General features: G+C 39.9%; 2 protein-coding genes across 3 annotated transcripts in view; one reads left to right on the top strand and one right to left on the bottom strand.

Moving 5' to 3' along the window:
• Nucleotides 1-19,238, top strand: part of LOC131168150 (zinc finger CCCH domain-containing protein 41) — a 51,231-nt gene that overhangs the window by 11,474 nt on the left and 20,519 nt on the right. The window lies entirely within an intron of this gene.
• On the bottom strand, nucleotides 8,483-9,231 carry LOC131167547 (uncharacterized). Its single transcript, XM_058126349.1, has 3 exons — nucleotides 9,142-9,231; nucleotides 8,876-9,062; nucleotides 8,483-8,778 (listed from the first exon to the last, which is right to left on the bottom strand). The coding sequence occupies exons 1-3, from the start codon at nucleotides 9,229-9,231 to the stop codon at nucleotides 8,483-8,485; spliced, it is 573 nt and encodes a 190-aa protein (XP_057982332.1).

Here is a 19,238-nt window from a genome sequence, read left to right as displayed (position 1 = left end):
AACATCCACCAAAACATTACGAGAGTTCTAGACTACTTTCTACACAAAGGTCTCCAAATATCCATATTACAGCCCAACAAAAAAGACATAATCAAACTTTGTCCATACAATCAACGTACATAAACTATACAACCAAACTCAGCCCCTCTAGCCTGCTAAGAACGATCCTTGGTGGTTCCTAAAAAGTCAAATGATCATTGGGGTGTGACACCTCTCAGTAAGACGGATTAAGTTAACATCAGGGTGTGGCCAACATGAGTTTCAGTAGATTTAGAGACAATTCATTTCCCTTTTTAACCCAATATAGCATTTGTGTATTGTACTCACACCAACACAGTTGAAATACACCTTCCTTTCCACAGTATAAACCAGTTTAGTAAATAGATAACACCATTTACATAAATTAACATATATGCATAAAAGACACCCCTTTAGACTTAACGACATGATTAACCCCCATGACGGGTTGTGCGGCCCGAAGGGTGGATGTAGTGTGGGTGATCAACCCAAACTAAATCAAAGTAACCATATCCAAGTACGTCTGTAGGCATCTGCAAGTTCATCTGCAGGTCTGATTGCCTTACCACTTCCTGATCCAGGCCCAGGGAAGGTACAACATCTCTTCCTAGGCCAATCGGCTGAAACCCCCCTACACTTCCACTACAGTGTGGGTGCACTTGGCCAAACAAATCAATAGCAACGGTACTGTGCTCTCAACACAACTGGTCCTCAGGGTTCGTAAACCATATCATGCAATTTAAGTAATAAAAGCTGTAATATATTCTCACTGTTATTATTTCATATAAAACCTGCCATTATATCACATCCCGACATTCAACCGTCAAATAAAAAATTCGGCTCTCAGCCATCATATAAAAACTCGGCTCTCAGCCGTTATATCAAAACTCGGCTCTCAGCCATCTTATCAAAACCCAGCTCTCAGCCGTCATATCAAAACCCGGCTCTCAGCCATCATATCAAAACCCAGCTCTTAGCCGTCATATCAAAACCTGGCTCTTAGCTGTCATATCAAATCTTGGCTCTCAGCTATCATATCAACTCCCAATATTTTACACAAGTAATCCCATTATTTTTCACAACCAGTGTAAATCACTATTCTACGATATATTTTCACAACCATACTCAGTTTTGGTTATACAATAAACAATATAGATTATTCTCATGCCACATGAGTTTAGTATTAAAACATAATCAATTAAACAACCAGGAAAATACAATATATTTAGTTCGTATGACAAAACTAAGCTTTTCACGGTGCATTTTATTCAATCATCGTATAATAAACCCAATATTTGTAAAGTCCATTTGAACGGTTGGTTTCCGAAATAACCTTTGAAATCATAAGTATACATACATATAATGCAGTTTAATCGATTCAATTTTTTGATAAAAACCTGACTTATCTTAAGCTCTTTACCTGTTTCTGAAAAAGATACTGATTTCGTTCGGAAAACGGAAAACCCTAGCTTTTGGATCCTGTCGCCGAAAGCGAACCGGCAAGCCGAGAGAGGAGGGAAAGATGATTGGAGACCGATGACGGGCTCCGGGTGAGCCTACGAGAGAGAGAGAGAGTCACGAGAGAGTGAGAGTAGAGAGAGAGTCCCAAGAGTCACCTAGAAGAGAGAAATTTTTGAGTTATGAAAAATATACCTTGCTTAGCCCTTAAGTAAGCCAGTCCGCAGGAAAACCGTCAATGGTTTTCCATGTGGTCCCATGCTCTCCGTTGACTGTAGCTGTCGACGGTTTTTCTTGAGTTCAGTGAAACCATCGACAATTTTGGGTCATGTCAAACCAATTTCCTCTTTTTGTTTTCTTTTCCCTTATTTATCTCTTCTTTTATTTATTTTTCTTTTCTTTTCGAGGTTCGGGTTCCTACAATCTCCCCCCTTATAAAAATTTCGTCCTCGAAATTTGCTAACTGTTACCGATCACATCCTTAAGTAACGATACATCTTTACAGAAGAGTCGGTAGCCACTCACATAGCGGCCCCATCCCAAGTTTATTAGATACCCTCACTTATGGCGGAGGAATACCGTGGTTACACACAATGTCTCAGGGGATTACAATACCATACAAAATTCTCCCAAAGACCATCTATATACTAAAACTATAAACAAACTGATAAAACTAAACAAACGTACCTTACAGGCTTACACAACCTGCATACAAAACAACACTTACCTGTGCCGCCGTAATGATATGTCTAGCGCTGAGTCTGCTGTGGATATTTCCGTCGCATTTCTTCTTCCAACTCCTAAGAAGCTTCGTCAACTCCACCACAGCACCTTCACTAATGGTATGTCCTTAGTACGCCGTTCTTGTATTTTTCGATCCAAAATTTGAATTGGTACCTCCTCTTAGGATAGGGTATCTCCGACTTCCAAGAATTCATAGCTTATCATCACGTGTGAAGGATTTGGGACGTACTTTCTCAACACTGACATGTGAAAAACATCATGAACTCTAGACAAAACTGGGGGTTAACGCCACTCGGTAGGCGACTGAACCAATCCTTTCTAGAATCTCGAATGATCCAATGTACCTAGGGCTCAACTTATCATTCTTTTCAAATTTCATCACCCCTTTCATCAGAGCAATTCTCAAAAATATCATATCATCAATCTCAAACTCCAGCTCTCGCTTGCGTGTATCTGCATAACTCTTCTGCCGATTCTGTGCTGTTTTAATCCTTTCTCTGATGAGCTTGACCTTCTCAGAAGTCTGCTAAACAAGTTCCGGCCCCAAAATCTGTGCTCGCCTATCTTATCCTAGTACAACGGAGATCGGCACCTTCGACCATACAAAGCTTCATATGGTGCCATCTCGATACTGGCATGATAACTGTTATTATATGCAAACTTAACTAGTGGTAGATTTCGAATCCAACCATCACTAAAATTTAGCACACATGTCCGCAGCATATCCTCTAGAATTTGAGTGGTCTTCTCGGACTGTCCATCAGTCTGCGTGTGAAATGCGGTACTGAAAGTGAGTTGAGATCCCAAGGCGTCCTGCAAACTCTTCCAGAACCGAGAGGTGAACGATCTCGATCTGAAATAATGGATACCGGGACGCCATGAAGTCGTACAATCTACTGCACATAAAGCTCTGCCAGCCTATTCATAGAATAATTGACTCTGATTGGAATGAAGTGCGCAATCTTCGTCAGCCAATCCACTATTACCCATATAGCATTCTGTCCATACACCGTTGAAAGCAACCCCATTACGAAGTTCATAGAGATATGCTCCCACTTCCACTTAGAAATACCAAGTGGTTGCAATGGTCCCGCTAGCTTCTGGTATTCTGCTTTCACCTGCTGACATATCAGACATTGTTCTACGAATCTGGCAATCTCCCTCTTCATGCCACTCCACCAGAAGGATTCTCGCAGATCTCTATACATCTTTGTGCTTCTTGGATGAACAGTATAGAGCGATGAGCCTCCTCCAAAATCGCCCTTTTAATCTCTGCGTCGTTAGATACATAATTGGAATATAGGGACACTTACGGGTAAAAATATGGAAATTGTGGATACAATGATTAGAAGAAGAATTAGTATAATTTGCCTTCAAGAAACTAAGTGGGTGGGGGAGAAAGCTAGAGAAATCGATAAATCAGGATTTAAACTTTGGTAAACTGGAAAAGAAAAACATAAAACTAGAGTAGGCATTATTATAGACAAAAACTTAAAAGATAGCGTTGTGGATGTAACTAGAGTAAGGGATAAAATTATAAAAATCAAGATGGTATTAGGACAAGAGATAATAAATATCATTAGTGCTTATGCTCCTCAAGTTGACTTAGCAGAAAATCTTAAGAGACAATTTTGGGAAGATATGGATAGTATTATACAAGGCATACCAGGGACTGAGAAAATATTTATAGGAGGAGATCTGAATGGACACGTTGGAAGAGATAATAAAAATTATGAGAGGATACATAGAGGATATGGATATGGAGACAAAAATGAGTCTGAGGAGATGATCTTAGACTTTGCTATGTCATATGATTTTAGTATAATGAATACTTGCTTTAAGAAAAGAGAAGAACACTTAATAACCTTTAAAAGTGGACAAAATAGAAGTCAAATAAATTTTTTTTTTAACTAGGAGGGTAGATCGTTTATCATGCAAGGATTGTAAAGTTATTCCAGGTGAAAGCCTAACCAAACAACATAGAGTCTTAGTGTTAGATATATGTATTAAAAAATGGAAGGAAAAAGGATAAAATAAACCAGTGTAGGAGAACTAGATGGTGGAACCTAAAAGGAGAAAATATAATAAAATTTAAAGATAAAATGATCAAAGATGGGGATTGGACCTTAGAGGATGGGATAGATACAAATACTCTTTGGAATAGATTAGCTAGCTCTATTAAAAAGAAAGCAAAATAGATTTTAGGTGAATCAAGGGGAAGATTCTCGAATAGCAAAGAAAGTTGGTGGTGGGATAAAGATGTACAAAAAATCATAAAGACAAAAAGAATTTGGTATAAAACGTGGCAAAAATGTAGAAATAGAGATAACTTTGAAAAATATAAGGAGGCAAGAAAAGATGCAAAAAGGGCCGTTAGTGAAGCTAAATATAGATCATTTAATAGTTTGTATGATAGATTAGGTACAAAAGAAGGGGAAAAAGATATATTTAAACTTGCTAAAGCTAGAGAAAGGAAGAGCAAGGACTTAGGAAATGTAAAATGTATAAAAAGTGATGATGATATTGTCTTGGTTAAGGATGAAGATATTAAAGAAAGGTGGCGAAGTTACTTTAGTAAGTTGTTTAACGAAAACCAAATAGAAGGCTTAAACTTAGAATTGTCAAATGAGGAAAAAACTAAAAATATAAGATTTATTCGCAAAATTAGAGTTAACGAAGTTAAGTTTGCACTAAAAAAGATGAAAAATGGGAAAGCTATGGGACCAGGTAACATCCCAATTGAAGTTTGGAAATGCTTGGGTGATAACGAAATTATATGGTTAACTAATTTATTTAATACAATTGTAAAAACTAAGAAAATGCCAGATCAATGGAGGAAAAGCACTTTAATACCTATATACAAAAATAAAGGAGATAATCAAAATTGTAATAACCATTGTGGAATTAAACTTACAAGTCATACGATGAAACTATGGGAAAGGGTAGTTGAACAAAGATTAAGGTTAGAAACGAAGATCTCAGAAAATCAATTTGGTTTTATGCCTGAGAGATCTACCACAGAAGCTATTTATTTTTTAAGAAGATTAATGGAAAAGTTTAGGGAAAAGAAGAGGGACTTGCATATAGTATTTATTGACCTTGAGAAAGCATATGATAGGATACCTAGGGAAGTTCTATGGTGGGTTTTAGAAAAAAAAGGTGTATGTTGTAGGTATACCGATGTCATTAAGGATATGTACGATGGAGTAATGACTAGTGTAAGGACTATAGATGGAGAAACTAGAGAATTTCCAATTACCATAGGTGTACATCAAGGATTTGTTTTGAGTCCTTATCTTTTTGCTTTAGTGATGGACCAATTGACTAAGAGTATTCAAAAGGAGGTTCCATGGTGTATGTTGTTTGCAGATGATATTGTATTAATTGACGAAACTAGGGATGAGGTAGAGGCTGAATTAGAATTATGGAGAGAAACTTTGGAATCTAGAGGCTTTAGGATAAGTAGAAATAAAACAGAATATATGAAATGTAATTTTAGTAATGATAGGAGGAATATTGGAGACAAAGTTAAACTTGATGATGAAGAAATAAATAGCACTTGTAGATTTCGATACCTTGTATCTATTATGCAAGCTGAAGGAGAAATTGAAGATGGTGTAATGCATAGAGTCAAAGTAGGTTGGGTAAAATGGAGAAGCGCTTCAAGTGTGCTATGTGATCGTAGAATACCCTTAAAATTGAAAGGGAAGTTTTATAGGATAGCTATAAGACCAACTATGCTATATGGATCGGAATGTTGGGCGATGAAGAAACATAATATCCAAAAAGTAAAAGTTGCCGAGATAAGAATGCTTAGATGGATGAGTGGTATAACATTGAAAGATAAATTAAGGAATGAACATATTCGTGGTAAGTTAGGTGTAGCTCCTATAGAAGATAAGATATGGGAGGGACGACTCAGATGGTATGGACACTTGCAACGTAGGCCTTATAGTGCACCTGTGAGGAAGAGTGACTTAGTTATTGTAGGGCGCAGAAGAAGGGGTAGGGGTAGACCTAAAATAACTTGGGAGGAGATAGTGAGTAAGGATTTAATATCCTTGAATCTATCAAAAGAAATGGTCCATGATTGCATAAATTGGCGGAAAAAGATTCATATAGCCGACCCCACTTAGTGGGACTAAGGCTTGGTTTTGTTTGTTTGTTTGTTTGTCGTTAGGTACACACAGTCTGGAGTGAAATCTGAAAATCCCATCATCAGAGACATTGAAGTTTGTTTGTTGTTGACTTCGTACTTTCTCCACAATTTTTATCAATTCTTTGTTTCTTGTCTAAGCGGCCTTAATTCTTTCCTGTAAGGTCGGTTGGATAACCAGACTAGCCATGAACGCCTGGTGATTCCCTTCTACTAACTCCACACCCAAACTTTCTAGGTCCATCCTGATCTGATGCTGAGTTAGAAGTGCTGAGACTGACGCACCCACTGATTTCCAGTTCAAAGCATCAGCTACCACATTAACCTTTTCTGGGTGGTAGCTAATGGTATAGTTGTAGTCCTTTATCAACTCAAGCCATCTATGTTACCTTATGTTCAACTCCTTCTGAGTGAAAAAGTAAAGATCTTGCACATTTCACCGTATAGGTAGTGGCTTCAGATTTTTAACGCAAAAACTACTATTGCCAATTCCAAGTCGTGTGTAGGATAATTTTTCTCGTACTCCTTGAGTTGGCGAGAAGCATATGTGATAACTTGTCCCTGCTGTATTAGGAGTTTAGGACACAGCCGAGTTCTTTCTGAGATGCGTTACTATAGATCACGAATCCATCATCTCTTGATGGAATGGTCAGAATTGGGGCAATGACTAATCGCTGCTTCAATTCCTGAAAGGATTGCTTGCACTCACCAGTCCATTCAAACTTCATGTTCTTCCTTGTAAGTTGTGTTAGAGGACTTGATAGCCTCGAAAATCCCTCCACGAACCGGCGATAGTATCCTGCCAGATCCAACAAACTTCTAACCTCATGCATGTTCTTCGGTCTCGCCCAATCAACTACCGCCTCTATTTTGCCTAGATCCAATGAATTTTCCTCCCCGGACACTACATGCCCCAGAAATGCAATTTGTTTCAACTAGAATTCGCATTTCTTAAATTTAGCAAACAACTTCTTTTCTCTAAGTTCCTGAAGTACCAGTCTCAAATGAGCTTCATGCTCTACAGGGCTCCTCGAATAAACCAGGATGTCGTCGATGAACACAACTACGAACTGATCTAAGTACTCGTGGAACACCCTGTTCATCAGGTCCATGAATGCCGCAGGAGCATTCATCAAACCGAACGGCATAACCAAAAAATTTGTAATGACCATATCTAGTGCGGAAAGCCGTCTTTGGTACATCCTCTGATTTAACCTTCACCTGATGATACCTGGATCACATATCGATCTTGGAGAAAATCTGTGTGCCTTGTAACTGGTCAAACAGGTTGTCAATACGGGGTAACGGGTACTTATTCTTTATTGTCACTTTATTGATTTCCCTGTAGTCGATGCACATTCTCATCGACTCATTTTTCTTCTTTACAAACAACACCGGTGCTCCTTAGGGTGATACATTCGGTCTGATAAACCCCTTGTGAAGTAGTTCCTGTAGTTGTTCCTTTAACTCCTTTGGTTCAGTCGGAGCCATTCTGTATGGAGCCTTAAAAATTGGTGCCATTCCTGGGGTTAAATCAATGGCAAACTCTACCTCGCGATCAGAAGGCAATGCTGGTAAGTCCTCAGGGAAAACATCCGAGAACTCCCTCACCATGGGAATATGTTCCTGCTTAAGTTCCTCCCTTGGTGCTTTTTTTACAACCGCCAGGTACCTCTGGCATCCCTCCAGTAGTAGCCTCTTTGCTTGAATGACTGAAAGGATCGGTAGTGCAGAGCGCACACGAGACCCTACAAATTTAAACTCCTGCTCTCCAGGAGGTCTGAACACTACCTACTTCCTATGGCAATCAATACTCGCGTAACTGAATGCTACCCAATCCATCCCTAAAATGACATCAAAACCCTGCATGTAAAAAACAATCAAACTAGTAGGCAGCATTCTCCCCTGTATTTCCACTAGGTAGTCTCTGATCACCTTACTACACACTATAATTGACCCAGTCAGTGTGACCACCGCTAACTCGACATCTAACAACTGAGTCTCTACCCCGCACAATTTAACCAATCCTCGAGATACGAAAGAGCGTGTTGCACCTGAGTCAAACAATACAACAACACTATTTGAAAAAATGGAAATAGGTACTTGTCACCACCTCGCCGGCGTTCTCCGCATCTCCTGCGTAAGCGAGTACACCTGCGCTTGGGCGGTGTCCCTTTGGTGACCACCTCGGGGTGTCTGGTTACCTCCTTGATACTGATGCTGTGGGGGTGCGTTATTCAACGTCGCACAGTAGTCCCGCGCCATATGTCCAGCCCTACCGCACCGAAAGTAGACAATTGATCCACCTCTGCACTTGCCCCAATGCCTATGGTGGCACTTGGGACAGGTAGAGCGTGATGAATCCCCCTGATGGGCTTGATGTCCCATCTCCTGGCACTGGCCTGCGAAATTACCAGGCCTCCTCCATAAACTCTGGCTAGTGTTGGTCTGAAATTCCTGAGGTAAAGGGCCTCTTCTTCTGGTTCGCTACCCCCTCACCCTCCTGAATATTGGCCTCCACTGCCATGACCTTGTCCACCAGTTCAGAAAAACTTTGAGTCAACGACGCCAGCACCTGCGCGCGTATTCCCTGCCTCAAACCTTTCTCAAGCCTCCGACCCTTCTTTGGCTCGTCTGGGAACATGTATGGGGTGAAGCGAGATAACTCCACAAACTTGGCCGCGTACTGTTGTATGGTCAAGGGCCCTTGAGTTAGATTTAGGAATTCTTCCGCCTTAGCCTCCCGGTTGGCAGCGGGGAAATACTTGTCTAAGAAAACCTCCCTTAAACCGCTCCAGGTAATAACCGGAGGTCTCGGCCACTGTTCCTCTACCAGCTTTACCGCTCTCCACCATCGTTTAGCCTCCCCCACTAATTTAAAAGTACCGTACTGGACCTTTTACTCCTTTGTGCACTGCAGCACACCCAACAGTTCCTTTATCTCCTGAACCCAATCTTCAGCTGCGATTGGGTTCGCTCCTCCTGCAAATGTCGGCAGACTTGTCCGGGTGAATTGCTCAAATGTGCAGCCCCGATCAAACGGTGGCTGATCCTGCTCTCAAGAGTCCCTCCGAATCTCCTTCCTAACTTGCCGCGCTATACCTTGCAGCACTGCCGAGGCATCGACATCCTCCTCACTGGAAGTTTCCACGTGATTATCGCCTCCGACATCAATGTCCTTTCCCCTAGAATCCATCTTGAAAATAGGATAGAAATTGACTTAGAAATTCCACATTTATCATGGTTGATGTAGGTATTGAATGAAAAAGTTAATATAATATATGAATTCTCAGTTTAAAGATTCATTCACACAATCCTGTCACAAAACCGTTGATGGTTTCATAGAGAGTCCCAAAACCGTCGACGGAAAACTTGAAATACAGAGAGCCTATTTTGAAGAAAACCGTCGACGGTTTTATATTTCCCCACGAAATCGTTGATGGTTTGCCTCCTACAAATCATACTACCCTCTGTTGCGACGGTTTTATATTTCCCCACGAAATCGTTGACGGTTTGCCTCCTACAAATCATACTACCCTCTGTTGCTCGTATACACTTAGTCATTTCAAAGTATCGACCTCTAATCACAACACCGAGACTACACACATACTCAACTGACCTAACGTTCCAGCTTAAGTTCCCAAGTTTCAATCTCTCAACCCAGAAACGAAACCATCGATGGATTTACTGTGGTTTTCCTGAAATCATCATTCTAGGAAAGACATAGAAGACCATCAAAGGATTACCGCCTCTAAGCTTCCAGACCAAAACTCAACCTAACCTACCCATTTTATTCTTATCTTATCTCAACCTATACTCTGGTAATCATCCGCTATCAAAGTCTGCAGAATCTAGCAAACTTAGGCTCTGATACCACCTGTAACACCCCGACCCACCATGTGGGGCTCGGGGTGCTACTTTAGTACTATCTGTATTCTTGATACCATAATAATCATATAAAAGCAACAGAATAAACATCCGCCAAAACATTACCAGAGTTCTAAACTACCTTTATTCACAAAGGTCTCCAAATATCCATATTACTGCCCAAAAAAAAAGGCATAATCAAACTTTGTCCATACAATCCACGTACATAAACTATACCACTAAACTCAGCCCCTCTAGCCTGCTAAGTACGATCCCTGGTGGTTCCTGAAAAGTCAAATGATCATTGGGGTGAGACACCTCTCAGTAAGATGGATTAAGTTAACATCAGGGTGTGGCCAACATGAGTTTCAGTAGATTTAGAGACTGTTCATTTCCCTATTTAACCCAATATAGCATTTGTGTATTGTACTCGCACCAACACAGTTGAAATACACCTTCTTTTCCAGAGTATAAACCAGTTTAATAAATAGATAACACCATTTACATAAATTAACATATATGCGTAAAAGACACCCCCTTTGAATAATGACATCATTAACCCCCATGACGGGTTGTGTGGCCCGAAGGCTGGACGTAGCGTGGGTGATCAACCCAAACTAAATCAAAGTAACCATCTGCAAGTACGTCTGCAGGCATCTACAAGTTCATCTGCAGTTCCGATTGCCTTACCACTTCTTGGTCCGAATCTCAGAGAAGGTACAACAACTCTTCGCAGGCCAACCGGCTGAAAACCCTACACTTCCACTACATTGTGGGTGCACTTGGCCAAACAAATCACTAGCAACGGTACCGTGCTCTCAACACAATTGGTCCTTAGGGTTCTTAAACCATATCATGCAATTTAAGTAATAAAAATTGTAATATATTCGCACTGTTATTATTTCATATAAAACCTGTCATTATATCACACCCTGGCATTCATCCGTCATATAAAAAACCCATAAAAACCCGGCTCTCGAGCGTTATATCAAAACCTGGCTCTTTGTTGTCATATCAAATCCCGGCTCTTAGCTGTCATATCAACTCCCAATATTTTACACAAGTAATTCCATTATTTTTCACAACCAGTGTAAATCACTATTCTACGATATATTTTCACAACCATACTTAGATTTGGTTATACAATAAACGATATAGATTATTCTCATGCCACACGAGTTTAGTATTAAAACATAATCAATTAAACAACCAGAAAAATACAGTATATTTAGTTCATATGACAAAACCAAGCTTTCCACCGTTCATTTTATTCAATCACCGTATAATAAACCCAATATTTGTAAAGTCCATTTGAACGGTTGTTTTCCGAAATAACCTTTGAAATCATAAGTATACATACATATAATGCAGTTTAATCGGTTCAATTTCGATAAATACTTGACTTAACTTAATACCCTTACCTGTTTCTAAAAAAGAAACTGATTTCATTCTAAAAACGGAAAACCCTAGCTTTTCAATCCCGCCGCCGAAAGCGAACTGACAGGTCGAGAGAGGAGGGAGAGATGATCGGAGACCGATGACAGGCTCTAGGTGAGCCTACGGGAGAGAGAGAGTCACGAGAGATAGAGAGTCCCAAGAGTCACCTAGAAGAGAGAGAAATTTTTGAGTTATGATAGATATACCTTGCTCAGCCCTTAAGTAAGCCAGCCCGCAGGAAAACCGTCAACGGTTTTCCCTGTGCTTACAAAACCTTCGACGGTTTGGCAGTCCCATGCTCTCCGTTGATTGTAGCCGTCGACGGTTTTTCCTGAGCTCAGTGAAACCGTCGACGGTTTGGGGTCTTGCCAAACCAATTTCCTCTTTTTCTTTTCTTTTCCCTTATTTCTCTCTTCTTTTATTTATTTTTCTTTTCTTTTCCGGGTTTGGGTTCCTACATAATCATAGTGTTGATATTAGTGAATTTGTGTAAGAGGGCAGTTTGCTTTTGGATGAGGTCCGAGATCAGCCATGGCTATGATTCTGAATCATTTGATTTCTTGGGGATGTATTGTATGGCTGCCATCTCGAATGGAAAGTTTGGAGGGTACTCTAATAATTAAGGAGGATGGATTTGGTAAGGAGCAGCAGTGTAAGGAGGGTTGATCCAATGGACTTGGAAGCTCAACAATTGACGGAGATGTAGGATTTTGGCTTTTCGATCCTGAAGGCATCGAAATTCGCTTGGATGGAGGTAAATTGAAATTGACAAACGGACAGTGTGAATTAGAAAATTTGACGTGTTTGGTGAACTACGAGGGCAAGGGCTTAAAGAGGGGGTTTCTTGTGTGACTTTTGATCAGTAAAGAGAAATTATATTTTTTGATAAGAGAAATTATATTAAAAAGAGGCCTCGAGGGGATGCCACCCAAGTGAAAAGGAAAACAATAGGAGAGAATCATCCCTTACTGAAAGTGTCAAGAAAATTAAGGATTACAAAGACGACCCTTCGAACCGGTCCATAATGCCAGCTACAGATCATAGCCATCCACTGGTCCATGACGGACTGAATAGGAGAAATAGTTCCATCAAAGGCTCTTCTGTTCCTTTCTCTCCACACTGCCCAAAAAATAGCAAGGGGGATGAGGGAGAGAGATCTTATTCCTTTCTTATTTGATCTGATCCCTTTCCAAGCCAACAGCGTGAATTAGAAAATTTGAAGTTTTAGGTGAACTATGAGGGCAAGGGCTTGAAGAGGGGGTTTCTTATGTGACTCGTGATCGGTAAAGAGAAATTATATTAAAAAGAGGCATCGAGGGGATGCCACCCAAGTGCAAAGGAAAACAATAGGAGAGAAACATCCCTTACTGAAAAATGTCAAGAAAATTAAGGATTACAAAGAGGGCCCTTCGAACCATCCCATAATGCCAGCTAGAGATCATAGCCATCCACTGGTCCATGACGGACTGAATAGGAGAAATAGTTCCATCAAAGGCTCTTCTGTTCCTTTCTTTCCACACTGCCCAAAAAATAGCAAGGGGGATGAGGGAGAGAGATCTTCTTCCTTCCTTATTTGATCTGATCCCTTTCCAAGCCGACAGCTTATCTTCCACCATAGCTGCAGTGACCCACTTTTGATTTACAATGGAGATGGCTAAGTTCCATAATTCTTGGTCCATGAACAACACAGAAGGATGTTACCAACCAATTCCTCCTGCTCCAAGCATAAAAAGCATCTATTGAAAATATAATAAATTTAGACCAATAAATTACATTGTATAATTATATCTAAGATTTAAAATCATAATACATAATCATAAAAATTATCATTAAATAAATAAAGTATTTAAAACTTCAATAAGAAAATAACTGGGAAAGTAAAGAAGGTTAAAGTTGAAAAATATAGAAAAGAACCATCAAATTATTAATCAATGCATCTCTTGGGGATATTAAAAATAAATTTTGTATCTTTATCATCCTTATTATAATCTCCCTTCCTTTACATACATTATCTAGAATGATTTATGAAGGGGGAAAAAAAAAGAAAAAATGAGGAGATTTTTTTTTTCTTAAAAATATATCTTTTGCTGTAACAGTCTTGTAGTGGTTAGCAGTTGTTACATGACAGCTTTAGTCTGTAGTGGCTGCTATGGCTGTGATTTTTCTTCCCACTTATCTAGTTGGCTGTAATGGTATCAGGAACCCAAAAAAACTGTTATGTAGTGCCTAGCGGTCCCTAACGGCCACTAAGACTCTGATTTTTCATCCATTGATTGAGTGGGGTGTAATGGTATTGGGAACCTGAAAAACCCGTTACGTAATGGTCATGATCACTATTTAAAACCATGATCACTCATCCTATTTTGCTTTGTAACCTCTTTTTCCTCTCTTCTATTATTCCACCCCCCTGGAAAAAGGAAATCATTATTGGGATTTCCTTATGCATTGTAAACCTTTGTGGGATACTAAAGGACATGGCAGTGTTTCCCACACCAGTTCCTGGAAGTTTGTTTCCCAGGTTTTTTTATCTATTTTTTCTTTTTACTGATATAATTTGCTTTTGGGAGGATATTTGGGTGAGAGAGAGTCTGTTGGAGCTGTTGGGGCCCCTTCTTTTTTAGACTTTCTGCCATTCATGTGCACCGATTTTAGCTTTTTTCTTTTTAGGGGGGGTCTCTCTTTCATGGGATGGGCGTTAGGGGGCTTAATGGTAGAGAGGTTGATGAGCTTACTTCTTTATTGTATGTGCTGGATGCCTTTGTTCCTACTGTGAGGGGAGATGCTCAGCCTTGGATTGAGCTTCTATGTCTTCCTTTACTCATCTTCTAAAGCCTTGATGGTTCCTTTTAAGATTTGGGCTTTCATCTAGTTGTTAACTTGATTAATATAAATGACTTGCTTTAGATAAGGAGACCTTATGTGGACCTCAGCCAGATGTTTGTATGCTGTGCTGTGAGTCAGATGAGACTAATGCTCATTTTTTATCCATTGTTGGGTGGCTAGATATCTTTGCAATGCTATGTTTTCTTATTTTAGTGAGGCTTGGGCAGCCATGCAGAATGTGTATGATTTTTTGTTCCTGAGATATTGGGGTTTTGGGAAAAGTGGAAGAGGGAGGGCTGTATGGACTTGCACTGTGTATGTCTTTTTTGGGACTTTGGCTCAAAAAGAACAACACAGGAAATTTTGAGGGTTGGGAGACTTCTCTTGATTTTTTTTTGGAGAAAGTTACTTTTCTTGCTTGTTTATGGGCTCATTCTTTTGGGAATTTTGGGGGTTAACGCTGTCTGATCTTCCATGTGATTGGAAGGCAGCATTATTGTAATTATTTGTTTTTGCACTGGATGCGTTGTCCTCTATCCCTTGCACCATTTTAGTCTTTAGTGGAATTTTTGTCATCTTAAAAAAAAATCATTGTTAGTCTGAACTCTGAAGGTTGGTAAATGAGAAATTTTTTAAGTTAATGAATGTAAGAACTGAAATGCTGCCTGCATTAGTTGAAATTTAGGACACACACTTCCTTTTTTTTTTTTTGTGCAATTTGTTCTTGCCAATTTAGGCCAGGTTTTGATAAAATGCCAATAATTTGGTTTCCTACTGTCCATATTGCATGGAATTCAAGCCTAGCGTACCTCACCACAAACTGCTATAGTTCACAGTTCAGAACATTCTGTGTTTTTCCAGAATCATATATTCATATCCTCGCACCCACACATGTATATTCTTATAGGGAGTATTTTAATTATACTTTCGTGTTAATTTTCCTTTTAGTGCTTTAACAGTTGAATCTACTTCTTGCTTTCATGACTAAGTGATTTTTTTTTTGATAGGATATATGGACTTAAATAAGCCTAACCAATCTTCCAAAAAGTATAAGACTAACTAAATATACCACATTCTTAGAACTTGAATACCCTATATCACTTTTCTTTATTTAATATCATTGTTCTAGAATACATGCCCAAACACGCACATTGTATATATATGTATGTATATATTTATCAATTGCATGGCTGACTGACAAATGACTGTGGCAATAGTGCCTCTGTTGTGAGTTGTCCTTTCGATGTTCAAAATAAAACCTATTTTGTAATTTTAAATGCTTCCGTTTCTGAATTCTGTTGAAACTTATAATACTATAGTTATGTTGATCTTCTGGTTATAACTTTTGCGATTTATCTATGGTTTGATGCGTTCGATTTCTTAATGCACTATTACGCAAGCAAATACCTTCTTACAAAGTTGCAATCAAACCTAGTTTGCTAGACTGAGAAATGATGCTAGATTTACCTAGTTGATGTTGGACTGTCCAATAGATGACTGGAGATTCTTTTTGCTTTAGACCTCACTGGACCATGAAAATCTTTATGGTCATCAAGATCGGATTTTGAGCATCCTATTCTTGTTCTCTGTCAATAAGTATCATGGGTAGCCTATTGTTAAGCTCCATTTCATGCTGAAGGTGTGGTAAGGATGAATGAAAAGATATTAAGAACACGTCTGAGCTCAAGTTAGGTTCATCTGATAAACTAGACCTTGCTTTTGAGGTTTGGTTTGTCCTGTGAGCACTTTGAGCTTGGTTGTATACCTCTATAATAATATATATTAGTTGCATATCTTGTAGGGTAGCATGGGTTTTTTTTTTTTTTTTCTTTTCATTTTTAATCAGTGAAGAGAAATTTTATGAAAAAGAGGCATCAAGGGATGCCACCCAAGTACAAAGGCAACAATAAGAGAGAAACATCCCTTACTGAAGAGTATCAAGAAAATCAAGGATTACAAAGGAGTCCCTCCCAACTAGCCAGTATGCCAGCTAGAGATCATAGCAATCCAAGGTTCATGCCAGCCTGAATGGGAGAAAAAAGTTTCTGCGAAAGCTCTTTTGATCCTTCTCTCTACGCTGTCCAAGAAATAGAAAGGGGAATGAGGGAGAGAGACTTTCTTCTTTATTTGATTTGATCCCTCTACAAGCCCATAATTCACCCTCTGTACCGTAGCTGATGGCGAAGTCCCCCATTTTAGTAATCCATGAATGAAGCAGATGGATGTAATTTTTTCTTGCTCCAGGCATAAAAAGCATTTATTGACAAGAGCCTTTTTTTCCCATGAAGATTGCCCATGGTAAGGATCCTCCCAGGAGTTGCTTCCCATGTGAAGAAAGTAACCTTTGTTGGGGCTTCCATTTACCAAATGAATTTCCGAGCGAAGTTAGTGCTGCAGTTAGCTGGGGAGCTAAGATGTTTAAAGAATTAGTTGACTCTGAAATTTTGATTTTTGTTCAAAACCCATCTGGGCTCATTGGAAGTGGTTTAACACTGAGTGTTATAGAGTTTGCTGTAAAATTATGTAAGAGTATTAAGCTCCCAATCGAATGCATTACTAGTCATGGAATATTCCAAACCATCCCCTGATTGGTATACTCCAGGTGTTGGCTAACAAGGGCATCTTTGTCACAAGCTAGCCTGAATATGGAAGGGAAGGAGGAGCTGAGCTGGGATTTTCCAGACCAGATATCATGGTTGAAGAACATATCCTCTCCATTCCCCACATGAAAGTAAATGTTAGATAAGAATTTCTCTCATCCTCTTATAGTATATCTCTAAACACTTGTGTTGTTAGGTCCTTTTGATTCTTTTGAGTCCAGCCATTGTGATAAAGATTGTACTTGATAGCAATGACATCCCTCTAGAAGTGATTTTTCTCTATCATGAATCTCCAAAGCCATTTCCTCAAAGGGCCTTACTAAAGATAAGAAAGGATTTGAGGCCAAGATCGCCCTTTTGCAAAGGTTGTTTAACCACCCCCATTTAACAAGATGACATTTAAAAACCTCACCCGTGTTTTCCTAAAGGAATCTTCTTTTGCCCTCCAATCTCTTGGCAACAACATTGAGGATAGGGAAAAGAGACATGAAGTAAACCAAGAGATTGGACATAGTAATTTTGATGAGCATGAGTCTACCACCTTGTGAAAAAAAGTTCCTTTTCTAACCAGCAAGTTTCGTTTCAAACCTGCTAGCTCGAGGGTCCTAAACATTTTTATCCTTGAACTTGGCTCCTTAGGGGAGGCTGAGATATGTAATAAGAAAGGCTTTGAGCTTACAGCCAAGGGGAAAGTTGCAAGCAAAGACCCGCGATCACAAGTCCACAAGTCCCCATCAGAATGATTTCACTTTTGCCAATATTCACTTTTAAGCCTGAGACTGCTTTGAAATTGAGGAGAATGCATCTCAGATTAAGAATTTTCCCAGGCTCATCTAGGCTTGGCAAAATGGGTCATGACCCGACGGGTGACCCGTGACCCGCCCGGTTAAGATGGGTTCGGGTACATAAAAATCAACCCGTTTATAAACGGATCAACCTGTGACCCGCCCATTTATAAATGGGTCAATCCGGATTCGGATCGGGCCACCCAGCGGGTGACTCGTTTAGTTGGCTCATAAATTACCCACTAACTAGTAACCCAACCCACCCTACTGACTGCTGTGCTAAGAGATCAATTCAAACATAAAACCCTAATCTTCTAATCCTATTCCTTGGCATCGCGGCTTTGGCTACCTCCTGCTGGTGCACTGCTCCTGCTGGTGTGTTGCTGCAATCCACTACCTGAGCGGCCGAGCTCGAGTCCTCGTCTGATCATCTCCTCCACACTTCCACAGGTGTCAGGCCCCCCAGCTCCACAAACCACTCTTTCCACAAATGCAGTCCGGACGGGGGATCAGACTCGATAATCCTGGTGAACGCAGCGGACGTCAGCCATTTTGGCTACTTCTAGAGGTCTAGCGTCAAGGAGTTCATCGTCTTCGTCGGTCGTACCCTCGCCAAGCGAATGCCTTCTAGCCAGCGCTAATCCGTCTAATAGGACCAACACGAAGGTTTAACCCCCTTCTTCCTCTTCTTCTCCTCCTCCTTTTTCAGGTTTCAACCGAGGGATGAGATCTGGGAGATCTCTCCTCCTTCAATCGAGAGTTGAGAGATGAGAGGTAATTTAATTTTTTTGCTTTAAAATTATAAGAGAGATGAGAAATGTCAGATGAGCTTTGATAATTTAAATTTTTTGTTTTAAAATTTTAAAATAATTAAAATTTTTTTAAGCGGGTAACCCATGACCCGCCCGTTTAATAAACGGGCAGGTTAGGGTTTATACGGATTAAACGGGCGGGTTAGGGTTTATAGGGGTGTGACCCGTTTTAACAACCTGTTTACGACCTGACCCGTTTATGACCCGACCTATTTTTGACCGGCCCAGACCCGGCCCGTGAACCCGTTTTGCCACCCCTAGGCTCATCCTCACAAAAGATGATTGTGTCATGCAAAAAGAAGATGGATGATTTTCATGGAGTCATTGTTCCTTCCAATGCTAACCTCCTAGGCCACCTTCATTGGCATTAGTTATCATAAGACTCAAAACATCCATCACCATGATAAAGAAGTGGGGAGAAAGGGGATGATTTGAAGATATCAAAGGGCAGGCATTTACCAAAATTCAGAAAGATGGGGTAGAGATACACTGATAGATTCATTTTCTCCAAAATTTCCCAAAAAACCCACTCTCCCGA

Source organism: Malania oleifera, chromosome 11 (assembly GCF_029873635.1).
Source record: "Malania oleifera isolate guangnan ecotype guangnan chromosome 11, ASM2987363v1, whole genome shotgun sequence".
Classification (NCBI taxonomy): domain Eukaryota; kingdom Viridiplantae; phylum Streptophyta; class Magnoliopsida; order Santalales; family Ximeniaceae; genus Malania; species Malania oleifera.
Note: the sequence above shows the minus strand (reverse complement) of the source record. Positions and strands in the feature narration are given on the sequence as shown.

Bases quoted from the DNA above. Each gene is read 5' to 3' on its own strand.
- LOC131167547 (XM_058126349.1), bottom strand. From the start codon at position 9,231: ATGGTGGAGAGCGGTAAAGCTGGTAGAGGAACAGTGGCCGAGACCTCC. The intron at 9,063-9,141 runs GTATTTCCCCGC...ACCATACAACAG, and splicing joins AGGGAGGTTTTCTTAGACAA to TACGCGGCCAAGTTTGTGGA. The intron at 8,779-8,875 runs GTGAGGGGGTAG...GTAATTTCGCAG, and splicing joins GGAGGCCAATATTCAGGAGG to GCCAGTGCCAGGAGATGGGA.